General features: G+C 35.9%; 2 protein-coding genes across 3 annotated transcripts in view; one reads left to right on the forward strand and one right to left on the reverse strand.

The window, feature by feature from the left end:
* The window catches only part of LOC128251175 (uncharacterized), a 23,340-nt gene continuing 8,595 nt past the window's right edge, over positions 1 to 14,745 (forward strand). Inside the window, exons 1-2 of the mRNA XM_014927028.3 lie at positions 1 to 187; positions 3,484 to 4,740. Coding sequence (XP_014782514.3) covers positions 3,580 to 4,740 — 1,161 coding nt within the window. The 5' untranslated portion in view covers positions 1 to 187; positions 3,484 to 3,579. The remainder of the gene's footprint in view (positions 188 to 3,483; positions 4,741 to 14,745) is intronic.
* The window catches only part of LOC106877955 (uncharacterized), a 23,384-nt gene continuing 16,835 nt past the window's right edge, over positions 8,197 to 14,745 (reverse strand). For both annotated transcript variants that reach the window (XM_052977784.2, XM_089344244.1), the window contains exon 2: positions 8,197 to 12,308. In XM_052977784.2, coding sequence (XP_052833744.2) covers positions 10,534 to 11,556 — 1,023 coding nt within the window. In that variant the 5' untranslated portion in view covers positions 11,557 to 12,308 and the 3' untranslated portion in view covers positions 8,197 to 10,533. The remainder of the gene's footprint in view (positions 12,309 to 14,745) is intronic.

Raw genomic sequence — 14,745 nt, forward strand, 5'->3', positions numbered from 1 at the left:
TTTGTTAATGTGAGAATGTTTGTGGGGAGTCCGGAAGTCACCACATATATTTCTTCCGGTTCTTTTGTGACATTGAAATATATTTTGTGTCATTCTGCCAATATTATTAACACAAAATCAAAGTTGAAATATGCTTGATGCTGTTGGGGATATTTCACTATAAACACAGATTTGTGTAGCATAACAGGTAAGAAATAATAATTCAAAAATAATAATTAAAGGTAAAAATAGCAACAACGTAGACACTCCATATAGCAACCGAAATATGAACAAATGTCTTTCTCTTCGATACAGAATTCCTCCATATAAATTCGTGTAAATATGACATGATCAAATCATCCGACATTCCAAACTGACTTTCTAATTTTCTTTTAACACACATCCATTTTATCATATAAAGCGAAACAGGTAAACGTTTGTACATCCAATTTATCGCAGTACACATAAAATTTATGAGGCTTGCTCTTGACGAAAACTTAATACAAAGAATTTCAGGTGATATTCTTTAAAATGAAGCTACATGCCTTTTAGAGAGACAGGCTTTAATAACCATTTAACTCGATCTAATTGAATATATATATATATATATATATATATATATATATAGTATTAGGGAAAAGAACCAAGGTTTATGAACTCATCGATGAAAATCCACTGTCGCATATAGAAAAAATTAATAATTAAAAGTACAATAAATAAGTATAATATAATACAAAGTAAATATCATAAGATCAAGTCATTTTATTATCTTGATCTTATGATATTTACTTTGTATTATATCATACTTATTTATTGTACTTTTAATTATTAATTTTTATAAATGTGAAAGTGGATTTTCATGGATGAGTTCATGAACCTTGGTTCTTTTCCCTAAAACTATATATTTATATATATTTTATACTGTGAAACTTAATTTAATTTTAATTTTTAATAAATTGATTTTAATTGAGTTTTTACCTGTAATTTTGGATTTTATCCCTAATGTTATTATTATTATTATTATTATTATTATTATATATATATATATATATATATATATCGAAGAGAAAGACATTTGTTCACTTTTTCTTTGTTATATCCAGTCTCTACGTTAACAGTAAGTTCACTTATTTATCTCCCCTTGTTATTTTCCCTTTAATTTTTTAAATTTATTTTTTAAAAATCTTCCATACTGAAGGATTACCTAAAATGCCAAATACTTTTTTAATAATTACATATGTAGCACATATACATGATACGGTAATCTTCAAGTTTAGGGGGATAAAAAAAATAAATTAAAATATTCAAGGGAAGTAACTGAACGTCTTACCAGTATTCTCCGTACATCTCTGTTTATAAATAAATCACACACGTGATTTGGTTAGGGTTAGGGTGTGATTTATTTATAAACAGCTAGAAGAAAACAGATAATACTGGTAAGTCGTTCAGTTATTTCCCTTGAATATTTTTATTTATTTTTTTATCCCCCTAAACTTGAAGATTACCCATGATACATATAGGAATGACTTCCGTCCTTCCCCCCATTTTCTCCCAAATTTGTTTATTTTTGTAATTTTTTTTTTTTGCCAAAAATCCCCGTTTTCGGATACGGAGGTTCCGGAAAATTGCCCAAAATCGGCGTTGTGAAATTCCCCTCCCCCCTTTTCCCCTCCAACTTCTTCAATTTTGACTTTTTTCCCCCAACACTAACCCTAAAACCGTAACCGTAAGTACAGAAATGTTTGGAAATTTTTGTCCGAATCATGATGTTCCGCATATATAGAAAAAAAAAATTTTATAAAAGATTTTTGGAAACTTTTTTTCAGAACCATAATCTCCGTATTTTTCCGCATATTTTGAAAAAAAAAAAATTTTTTATGAAGGAAATGGGGGTGGGGGTGGTAATTTAGAAATGTCGATTTTTCTCAATTTTTTTTCGCAGATTCGTATTCCCCGTAGCCGAAAAGTGGAGTTTGTGTGGGGGGGAAAAAAAAAAAAAATTATGGGTGCTTTGGGAGGGGGGGGGGGGCGGAAGTCTTGCCAATATATAATACAAAAACACACTGCAGACTGTGATAGTCAATAAAATAACTGAAATTTAGAACTTTATTCTTTTTGTGCTTTTCTCTAAACTACGATCTATGACTGTATAGAAATATAAGTAATGAACATGTAATGATAGATTGATAAACACTTCCATGTCTTCACTCTGAAAATATATTAAATATTTGTCTACATGGATATTCTTAATACAGACAAGTTGTCAATAAGATCTGTGTTCTCTCATCACACAGAGATCTTTGTCATTCGTTAGGCCAACCCACAGCAAATTATATTTGTTGCAGGCCGTTGCCAGTACTTCCTGACTGGCCTTCGTGCCGGTGGCACATAAAAGCACCCACTACACTCTCAGAGTGGTTGGCGTTAGGAAGGGCATCTAGCTGTAGAAACTCTGCCAAATCAGATTGGAGCCTGGTGTAGCCATCTGGTTTCACCAGTCCTCAGTCAAATCGTCCAACTCATGCCAGCATGGAAAGCGGACGTTAAACGATGATGATGACAAATGATAAAATGATGAAATCGTCTTTGAAGAAAAAAATAACTGAAATAGAACTTCCTACACAAATATTATTACGATCATTTGAATAAGCTTATTGATTTGTATTGTTATTTTAACTTGTGTCCCGAGATTTGTTTCAGTCGACAGACTGCGGTGGTGCTACGTGTTACAGTCAACGAAATCGTCCCCAGTGCATTGGTTAACTCAGGGCTATATTAGGCACTTTTCCAAGGTGTCACGCTGTGGGACTTAACCTGAAAACATGTGGTTGTAAAACCTGCTTCTTAGCCACCCGGCCATGCCAGCGTCTATTTTGCTTATCTGTACAGTAATTCCTCGTTATAAGAGTTAATTTGTTCTCGGAGACCACTGGTAAAGGAGAGCAATAATTTCCCACAGTAGCAATGTTATAAATCATAATTCATTGCCAGAAAAATATTTTACTTATAAAATTTATAATACTCGTTAAAAAATGGCAATGAAACAACTGTAGAATGTAAATAATATTTTATATAAAGTAAGAAGAATGTTAAAATCATTTATAAAAAAAAATATTGTTCTTATAATCATTTTCTGAATCACTTGCTTCCACACTAGACTTGGACACACAATCACTTGTTGATACGATCGCCAATTCACAAGCACTTGTAGCTGGACATGTAGATTTCTCTTTATAAAACAAGTTGTTTGCTTAGAAGAAGCTTTTTGTTGCTCTCTATAAATTTCTTGGTAATGTGCAGAAGCGTTTGTTATGGTCTTTTGCACTTTGTTCAAAATTTGGATCTTGTGCTTCAAAAATAAAAACTTGTAAAACCCTGTCTCTTGTAAAGTGGGCCCTCGTAAAGTGAGGTATTACTGTGTAAAATTATCTAGTAAAATGTGCACAGTTGTATCACTCTATTTTAAGTATTTTTTGTATCTTATACTCTTATTTATTATTTCAGATTATCAGATGGCATTGGCATCCAAAAATTGTCAAGTACATCATCAACATTTATCGACTTTGTTTGCAACCAGTAAAAACAAAAGGAAGAAAAATTATGGAAAATGAATCATGTGAGGACAAGATTAAATTTCAAGCAAAATCTAAAAGAATTGATTTTCCTTGTGATAGCAAGAAAGGAGAAAAAACTTCATTCACTTGTGATATCCGTGGTAAATCATTACCTCAGAAATGCCATCTCACTACACATAAACGTACTCATAGAGGAGAGAAGTCATATCGTTGTTATATCTGTGGTAAAACTTGTTCTGCAAGTAATCAGTTAACAACTCACATACGCACTCATACGGGAGAGAAACCATATCACTGTGACATCTGTGGAAAATCATTCTCTCAAAGACATACCCTAACTATACACAAGCGTATTCATACAGGAGAGAAACCATATCACTGTGATATCTGTGGTAAATCATTCTCTTATGGACATCGCTTAACTATACACAAGCGTAATCATACTGGAGACAAACCATTCCACTGTGATATTTGTGGTAAATCATTCTTTGACAATAGTGATTTAACTAAACACAAACGTATTCATACAGGTGAAAAACCATATTACTGTGGTATCTGTGGTAAATCATTCTCACAATGTAGCAATTTAACTTACCACAAACGTATGCACACAGGAGAGAAACCATATTATTGTGATGTCTGTGGTAAATCATTCTTTGAGGCTGGTTCCTTAACCAGACATAAGCGTATTCATACAGGAGAGAGACCATATAATTGTGATATTTGTGGTAAATCGTTCTCTGATAATAGTCACGTAACTAAACACAAACGCACTCACACAGGAGAGAAACCATATAATTGTGATAGCTGTGGTAAATCATTCGCTGGATCTGGTTCCTTAACCAGACATAAACGTATCCATACAGGTGAGAGTCCATATTGGTGTGATATCTGTGGTAAATCATTCTCTGGAAGTCACGAATTAACATCACACAAACGCATTCATACAGGAGAGACACCATATCTCTGTGATATCTGTGGTAAATCTTTCAGTCACTTATATAGTTTAACAACACACAGACGTATCCATACAGGTGAGAAACCATATCACTGCGATATCTGTGGTAAGTCATTCTCTGGATCTTGTTCTTTAAAGAGGCATAAACGTATTCATACAGGTGAGAAACCATATCACTGTGATATCTGTGGTAAATCATTTTCTTATAAAGGAAACCTAACTTCTCATATAGGTATTCATACACAACAGTAACTATATCGACGTCAACATTCAGATTGAATTAAATGCTGTGCAACAAACATACCACTTGATGTGTGTTGAAGACATTCTCTTCCTCTTCTTGCTGGTATATGTAGTAATTTCATGAATACTGATACTTGACAATCTTCAGAAAATCTATTTATATAGCATTGAATGAAACAGAAGAAATAACCATCTGTGTGTCACTCAATGTAAATACATCTTGAGAAAGCAAATTAACTGAGATTATTCATCCACTGATTATATCTCGTATGGACATAACGTATTTAGAAATAACAATTACAGACATCTCAAAAGTAAATAGTCCACTCTCCTCAACGCACTGTTTTATCTGTGACTGATTCTCCACATTAATCCAATGTCAAACGGATTAAATCATTAAAAACTGCACAAGGCATGTCTATTGAATATTATTTAAATGCATCAAACATTTTATTTCATTTCTAGAAATGTATAATTTTTTTTTTCCTTTAAATGTGTCCATTTACTTTTGATATATTTGTGTATATCAGTAACAGACAAAAGCTATCATGCAATGGTAGTGAAAATGCTAGATGGATATTTCAGTCTCATTTGACTATGTCAGTAGCATAAACTCCCTGCCAACCACATGCTAAGACAAAATCCCTCGCTACTAAAACAGGAAAACCGGGATTAAACAATCACTGGTGTGACAGTCTCCCATCTAGCTTAATGAAAATCCATGTGCTAGAGAAACACCTGTAAAGATTTTCTAATTTATGACCAAATGAAAAATAAATTTTGTGATTCCTGTTTTGTTCTGATCTGGAATATTTCTTTTACTTATCTATATCGTAATTCCTTCATGATTTGATGGTTAAGCTAAATGTTAATTATACAAGTGTCAATTTAACCCTAAATTCTTTGTAAATGTAATCATCATCATCATATATATATCATATTAAAGTGTCCAACTGATTAAAAAATTCTATTTATTTATTAATGCAGCTGAGGATAGCCCTGCATTTAAATTGATGCAATAGTTGCATTGTTCAATTAAATGAAGCCACTTGAAATGGTCATACCGCATCATCTCTTGATATCCTGTTGCTTATTTTGATTTCATATATATATATGGGAGAATGTACGAAAAACTGTTGCCACGTAAAAAGGACCCAGTGAAACGGTTGGCATTAGGAAAGCCATCCACCCATAGAAACAATGGCAAAATAGATGAGTGGGACCTGTTGTAGCCTTGTGGGTTGCCAGCTACTGCCATACCTGCCAACCCATGTCAGCATTGAAAACGGACATTAAATGATGATTATATATATATATATGTGGAGGCGCAATGGCCCAGCGGACTCGCGGTTTCGATTCCCAGACTGGGTGTTGTGAGTGTTTATTGAGTGAAAACACCTTAAGCTCCACGAGGCTCCGGCAGGGGATGGTGGCGAACCCTGCTGTACTCTTTCACCACAACTTTCTCTCACTCTTACTTCCTGTTTCTGTTGTACCTGTAATTCAAAGGGTCAGCCTTGTCACACTGTGTCCCGCTGAATATCCCAGAGAACTACGTTAAGGGTACACATGTCTGTGGAGTGCTCAGCCACTTGCACATTAATTTCATGTGCAGGCTGTTCTGTTGATCTGTTCAACTGGTACCCTCGATGTCGTAAGCGACGGAGTGCCAACAACAACAACATATATATATATATATATATATATATATATATACGAAACTGTTAATCGTTAATTAATGAAGTTAACATTTTCATTAACAATTTAACTTTTAAGTTAACTTTGGAAATCGTTATCGGACTAATTAACTTCTGTTACATTTCACTTCCGTTAACTCAAGTCTGCTAACTCTAAAATTTCATAAAAACCAGTAGACATTAAAAAGTTTCTATTATTTTTAGATTTTCCAGCTGTCTGACTTTCGTGCCAGTGGCACGTAAATAGCACCATTTGAGCATGATCGTTACCAACGTTGCCCTCCTGGCACTTGTGCTGGTGGCACATGAAAAGACATTTGCGCTAGGTCGTTGCCAATGCCGCTGGACTGGCTCCTGTGCAGGTGGCACGTAAAATACACCATTTCTAGCATGGCTGTTGCCAGTACCTCCTGACTGGCCTTCGTGCCTGTGGCATGTAAAAGCACCCACTACACTCTCGGAGTGGTTGGCATTAGGAGGGGCATTCAGCTGTAGAAACTCTGCCAAATTAGATTGGAGCCTGGTGTAGCCATCTGGTTCACCAGTCCTCAGTCAAATCGTCCAACCCATGCTAGCATGGAAAGCGGATGTTAAACGATGATGATGATTAGACTATTAGTCTATTAGTTCTATAAACAATTTGTATCAGAAAAATTTTTTGGCATAAATTGTAAATCGTTTTTAATTATAAATTCAATTCAGTTGTAATCTTTCATTATTGTAATTATATAAAAAAAAACTTAGAATATCTTTCTATTCTTGGACTACCACAGACAATGGTAGCAACTTTTTGGGGCAGAGGCTGACACACTGCCAACTGTGGGTACGCATTAAAGCCCTTTTTGGAGCTACATTATTTGAATTCTTACTATTGGGTAACTAATTTCATGTTATTACATAACTGACTTCACATTTTGGGTATTCATAACTTATTCGGAATTCCAAAAAACAAGATCCTATGTAAGACTGTTCAGTATTCTCTGTAAATGCGCAAAAACCGTTTTAAGGGCTACATACTTTGTATTGTTGTTATCGGATTAGCGAAACAATTATGAGAACGGAGCAAGGGATAAGTCCCACTTTCCCTGGAATTACCAGGTACGTCAGCTAGTATGTATATACGATGTATACCATACAAATAGGTTCAGGCATGGCAGCCTGGTTAAAAAAATTGTTTTGCATCCACATGGCTTCAGGTTCACTGCCACAGCACAGTGTCTTAGGCATCTTCTACAATAGCCCAGGACTGAGCAATGGCTTGTGAGAGAATTTATTTTATGAAATGGAAACTGAAGGAAGCCCATTGCATGCGTGCATATGCCTTTGTTTTTGTGTTCCCCTACCGCTTACTTGGCAGCCAACTCCTTGGTCTGTTTACATTTCTGTAACTTAGCAGTTCAGCAAAGCACACTGATAGAATAAGTACTAGACTTAAAAAAACATAAGTACTGGGGTCCTGAAATGCTTAAGACACCATGCAGTGGGATTGAAGCAGAGCTATGTGATTGCAAAACAACCTTCTTAACCATGCCTGAACCTACTTGCATGATATATATATGTATATGTAACTTGCGCCAGTGGCACCTATCAAGCATTGGGCTTCACAGAGGCAATGACAAATGACTGAGACCTTCGGCAACATACCATGCTTGAGTAGAAGACCCATCAAGTCAAGTCTATCACAGTCCCAGCATGGCTGCAGTCCAATGACAGAAACAAGTAAAAGATAAGAGAAAGCCAATTATAAATATGTTGCAATATTTTTTTTTTATTGTTGTATATTTATTTGTAAATTAATAATTTTACAAGAATGTTTAACAAAATATCAAGAAAAATCAATGTTTTCTCAACAAATGTTTGATAGAAAATAAATACAAGTATTCTGAAAGGATGATTTTATTTAACACTAAAAGTACCAAGTGGTTGTTTATGACTGCTTCTGCTTTTTAATTTCTATAACTGTATTGAATGTGCAACCACAAACATCATTTCATATGGGTATACATATTTTTTTTGTACATAAATTTTTTTTCAATATAGGTGCAGGAGTGGCTGTGTGGTAAGAAGCGTGCTTCCCAATCACATGGTTCTGTGTTCAGTCCCACTGAGTGGCACCTTGGGCAACTGTCTTCTACTATAGACTCTGGCCAACCAAAGCCTTGTGAGTGGATTTGGAAAATGGAAACTGAAAGAAGCCTGTCGTATATGTGTGTGTATTCTTGTGTCTGTTTGTTCCTTCACCATTGCTTGACATCCGATGTTGGTGTGTTTACATCCCCAAAGAACAAGTACTAGGCTTACAAAGAATAAGTCCTGGGGTTGATTTGTTTCACTGAAGGTGATGCTACAGCATGGCCACAGTCAAATGACTGAAACAAGTAAAAGAATAAAATGCTAAAAGACTGTATTTTCAAAGCCTTTATTCACTGCATTAGCTTATATTTAAAATAAATTGTATAAAATAAAGATTTAGGTGTAGGAGTGGCTGTGTGGTAAGTAGCTTGCTTACCAACCACATGGTCCCGGGTTCAGTCCCACTGCGTGGTATCTTGGCCCGACCAAAGCCTTGTGATTGGATTTGGTAGATGGAAACTGAAAGAAGCCCGTCGTATATATATATATATATATATATGTATGTGTTTGTCCCCCCAACATCGCTTGACAACCGATGCTGGTGTGTTTACGTCCCCGTCACTTAGCGGTTCGGCAAAAGAAACCGATAGAATAAGTACTAGGCTTCCAAAGAATAAGTCCTGGGGTCGATTTGCTTGACTAAAGGTGGTGCTCCAGCATGGCCACAGTCAAAAGACTGAAACAAGTAAAAGAGTAAAAGAGAGAATGCCAGTCCAAAATGACTGTTTTGGTCCTTGTAAGAAGTAAGAAATGTTGGTACTCTTAATGTTAAGAAACATCAGCAATAAAGTATAGTTCAGATGACATACAATGTAGTGTTAGGGTGTTGTTATTACATAATGCAATGATTCTGCCAGCTCACCGCCTTAATGTGTTGGAGTATTCTTTTCTACTCTAGGCACAAGGCCTGAAATTTTGGGGGAGGGGACCAGTCGATTAGATCGACCCCTGTACGCAAATTGGCACTAAGCATTTTGCCTGGCATGCTAACGTTTCTGCCAGCTCACCGTCTTGGGAAAGTGGATGATAAAAACTAATGCACAAAAAAAAGGAAGTAGTGTATCCTTACCCCTCCACTCAAATCATAGCTATTTGGATATTTATGAATGTTGCAGTGTATTGCTGCCATTGCCAGTGCCCCTGGACTGGCTCTTGTGCAGGTGGCACATAAAATACACCATCTTGAGCGTGGCCGTTGCCAGTACCGCCTGACTGGCCTTCGTGTGGGTGACACGTAAAAGCACCCACTACACTCTCCGAGTGGTTGGTGTTAGGAAGGGCATCCAGCTGTAGAAACTCTGCCAAATCAGATTGGAGCCTGGTGTAGCCATCTGGTTTCACCAGTCCTCAGTCAAATCGTCCAACCCATGCTAGCATGGAAAGCGGAGTTAAACGATGATGATGATGAGTTCACCCTGCAGGAAAGTATCATCCTTATCATCATTTAATGTCTGCCTTCCATACTGGCCTGAATTGGACGGTTTTACAGGAGCCTTTCCAAATGCCAACCACTTTACAGTGTGGCATCAGCATTAGTAGAGTCACCAAATAACTTGCAAGGCAAACTTCCTTTGAGAGAGAAGGGAGCATGGGAGGAAGTGATGTGTGAGATGGTGAAAGTTTAAAGTGAGACAGAGAGACAGAAACAGGTGTCTTGCTGTAGAGGATGTATGAGGTTACCTGGAGAGAGAGATCAGGAATGAGGACAGAAACAGGTGCGCTGCTATAAAGGAGATACATGGTTACCCAGCCTGAAGGAAAGAGAAAGTGGGAGACAGCAAGAATACAAGAGAGTGCAGGAGAGAGATGATGGCAAAGTGGTGGACATACTCACAAGAATCAATGTATATACAATTATTAGTTATACTAACAAGAAAATACGAGAAACAGTTTCCTCAACAGTCTGCTTGCTGCATTATATTTACCACAAACTGAATTTTAAGTACAATTACTTTTCTTTCAGAATACATGAATGTGTAGATAAGAGACTGTTTTCAGAGAATGATTTACCACAAATATCACAGTGATATGGCTTCTTGCCTGCATGAATACTTTTGTGTCTTGTTAAGTGATGGTTATGAGAGAATGATTTACCACAAATGTCACAGAGATAAGGTCTCTCACCTGTATGAACACGTTTGTGTATAGTTAAGTTAGGATTATGAGAGAATGATTTACCACAGATATCACACTGATATGGTTTCTCTCCAGTATGAATACGTTTATGAGTAACTAATTCAATATTTTGAAAGAAAGATTTACCACAGCTATCACAGTGATATGTTTTCCCATCTGTATGAAAACGTTTGTGATTAGTTAAGGTACGAATCTGATAAAATGATTTATAACAGATATCACAATGATATGGTTTCTCTCCTGAATGAATATGCTTGTGTTCAGTTAAGTGATGTCTTAGTGAGAATGATTTACCACAAATGCTACAGTTGTGTGGTTTTTCACCTGTGTGAATGCCTTTGTGGTTAGTTAAGGTACAACTTTGAGAGAATGATTTACCACAGATATCACACTGATATGGTTTCTCTCCCGAGTGAATACGCTTATGTTCAGTTAAATGACCACGTACAGAGAATGATTTGTCACAGATATCACAGACATATGGTTTCTCTCCTGTATGAATGCGTATATGAATAGTTAAGTCACTACTTCCAGAAAATGATTTACCACAGACATCACATTGGTAAGGCTTCTCCCCCGTATGAATGCGTTTGTGTTTAGTTAGGGTACTACCTACAGAGAATGATTTACCACAGATATCACAGTGATATGGTTTCTCTCCTGTATGAATACGTTTGTGTATCATTAGGTGGCATTTTTTATAGAACATCTTTTCACAGATATCACAATGATATAATGGTTTCTCTTCCTCTTTCTTTATATCACCAGGAAAATCAATAAAATTAGACTGCGGTTTAAATATACCTTTTTTCTCGCATAATTCATTTTCCATCATTTTTCTTCTTTCACCTTAACATACAAATGTTTTCCTCGTTTTGTTTTTTAGTTGATTCCTAACAAATATTTCTACTCTTATCTATGCCATAAGAATTCAAAACTTTTTGAGAGAATGTGAAATAATTGTTTTTTGGAACAATATATCTCTAAGTACATGTTTACAGGAGATGTGGGTTCACTCCCATGGCCAGCCTCAGACTTTTTCTACCCAAAGTATTTTTCAATCCAATATTTATTTCTACCACTATTTTTCCATCAGCCGTATTTAGTTCTAGGAATGGGAAAATCCTGCAAACCACAATGTAATCCAAGTTTAATGCTTTTGCATTCAGAATTCTTTGTCAAATGTATTGCTTATTTATTCACACTGTTTTGAATTAATCATGCATCACGTTGTACCTTCAAGAATTCAATGGAGTTTTTGTACATTTTCAGAATGACATTATAGAGCAGGTGTGAGAAGATGGATCTGGTCAGTTTTGACATAAAACAGGTAAAATATTTGGGATGGATATGACTGCATTAAATACTAAAGGGATAATCAGAATGCAAAATCACCTACATTCCAGACAGTTCTATTCTGATTCACACTGCAGAAAAGAAATAAAAATATTTCTCTTATTTCACTATAGATTTATATAAACAGGATTATATCTCTTCTATATAGTATCTTCCTTTAATCTCTCACAGATTATAAACACTGATGATATTTCTGATGTAAACGGTTCTTTGCCAATGTCATCTTTTATTCTGAAATAATAAAGAAAAGATGGTGTAAGATATAGAAGATATTCAAGAAAGTAGAAGAAGCAACAGTAGAAGTTTTAGCAAATTTCTATACAGATTAACTGTAGACATAAATGAATAACTGAATAATGTTTCACTACATTTCCAAAACAATTGTATATCATTACGGTGTAGATGATTAAATAGTATTGATAAATTTATATAGTATAGGTTCAGGTGTGACTGTGGTAAAAAGTTTGCTTTCCAACCACATGGTCCCAGGCTCAGTTCCAATGTGAGTCATTTTAGGCCAACCAAAGAGTGAATTTGGTAGATGGAAGTTGAAAGAAGCAAGTGACACGTGTGTGTGTACCCGTTTGTTCTGCATCATCATTTGCCAACCGGTGTTGGTGTGTTTATGTCCTTGTAACTTAGCTCTTCAGCAAAAGAAACCAATAGAATAAATACAAGGCTTAAGAAACAAAAATAAGGACTAGAGCTGATTTGTTTGACTAAAAAATTCATCTAGGCAGTGTCCCAGCATGGCCGCAGTCATGAAACGGGTGGAAGATAAAAAGATATATGGCACATAATTAAGAAGCTTGCCTTGCTTTTTTTGTTGTATTTATGCTGGTCAAAGTCAATTTACTTTTTCAAGAGATTCACACAAACATCTTAATTATGAAAATATTAAATTCACCAATAATTTTTTACACATATTGAGGATGGCAAGCTGCCAGAACCGTTAGCACGCCGGGCGAAATGCTTAGCGGAATTTCGTCTGCCATTACGTTCTGAGTTCAAATTCCGCCGAGGTCGACTTTGCCTTACATCCTTTCGGGGTTAATAAATTAAGTATCAGTTACACACTGGGGTCGATGTAATCGACTTAATCCTTTGTCTATCCATGTTTGTCCCCTCTATGTTTAGCCCCTTGTGGGCAATAAAGAAATGAGAATCATTAGCACACTGGGTGAAGTGGTTAGTGGCATTTCGTCTGTCTTTACGTTCTGAGTTCAAATTCTGCCAAGGTTGTCTTTGCGTTTCTTCCAGATAGAATAAGTACTAGGCTTACAAAGAATAAGTCCTGGGGTCGATTTTCTCGACTAAAAGTGGTGCTCCAGCATGGCCACAGTCAAATGACTAGAACAAGTAAAAGAGTATATATAACTGCCAAATCAGATTGGAGCCTGGTTTAGCCATCTGGTTTCACCAATCCTCAGTCAAATCGTCCAACCCATGCTAGCATGGAAAGCGAACGTTAAACGATGATGATGATGATGATATGTATATATGTATATATATATATATATATATATATATAGTAGGACCTGAACCCTTCAAAGGGATTTTTAGCATCCTGAGGAAAAGCCTAATTTGTGATTTCAAAAGGATTATATTTTCCTCAAAGTTACGAGGGGAAAACTCTGGTCTTGTGAATTTTCCGAAGTCCTCTCCCACCCCCGTTGCTTTCCGCACATGTTTTGTTTTCATATTCGTTTCCTACGTGGCTGTGAAGTAGAAAGATATCCATTTTCCTCAAGTTACGAGGATCTTGTGAATGTTCCGAAGTCCTTTCCCCACAAATTTCTTTATAATCATAATCTATACCCTTTGAAAGGTATTTATATAAAATTTCATTTAAAAAAAAACCCCAAAAAACCCCATTTTCCTAAAAGTTATGAGGAGAAAAACATCAGATCTTATGAATTTTCCGAAGGCTTCTCCCACCCCCGTTGCTTTCCGAGTATTTTTGTTTCCATATCCGTTTCCGTCACCTTTTATTTTACACCCGTTGCACTTTTTTTTTCCGATTTCGTTTCCAGGTAATAATGTCAGTATTAACCAAAAATTCTTTTGTAGTTTAGTATAAATGCACCAAACACTGATTCACTGGTATAACTACAAATGTCCCACCGAATTTGCATCTCTATAACTTTCTGAAAATGCATATTTCTTAAAGAAATTTCCCAGAGATACAATTTACATGGTGCAGATTCGGGTTATATCGAAATTTGTTAGGGTGTAGAGGAATTGCGATGTTTCCTCATAACTTTCGGAAATCTAGACTTTTTTTTTTATAAAATTTTCTATAAATATGTTTCAGATTACGATTTCATGGGAACTTGATGTGAAAGCAAAACTTGGTGGAGCCGAATAATTCACAAACCCCGATTTTGTTTCCTCGTACATTTTCAAGTATGTGAATTATCATCATCCTTATTTTTTCGCCCACTCATCAAATTCGTAATGTACACCATCTGAAGGGTATTTGCTGAACGTTTTATTTATTTATAGGCGTAGGAGTGGCTGTATGGTAAGTAGCTTGCTTACAAACCACATGGTTCCGGGTTCAGTTCCACTGCGTGGCACCTTGGGCAAGTGTCTTCTACTATAGCCTCGGGCCTACCAAAGCCTTGTGAGTGGATTTGGTAGACGGAAACTGAAAGAAGCCCGTCGT

This window comes from Octopus bimaculoides, chromosome 28 (genome assembly GCF_046866305.1).
Source record: "Octopus bimaculoides isolate indiv1 chromosome 28, ASM4686630v1, whole genome shotgun sequence".
Taxonomy (NCBI): Eukaryota; Metazoa; Mollusca; class Cephalopoda; order Octopoda; family Octopodidae; genus Octopus; species Octopus bimaculoides.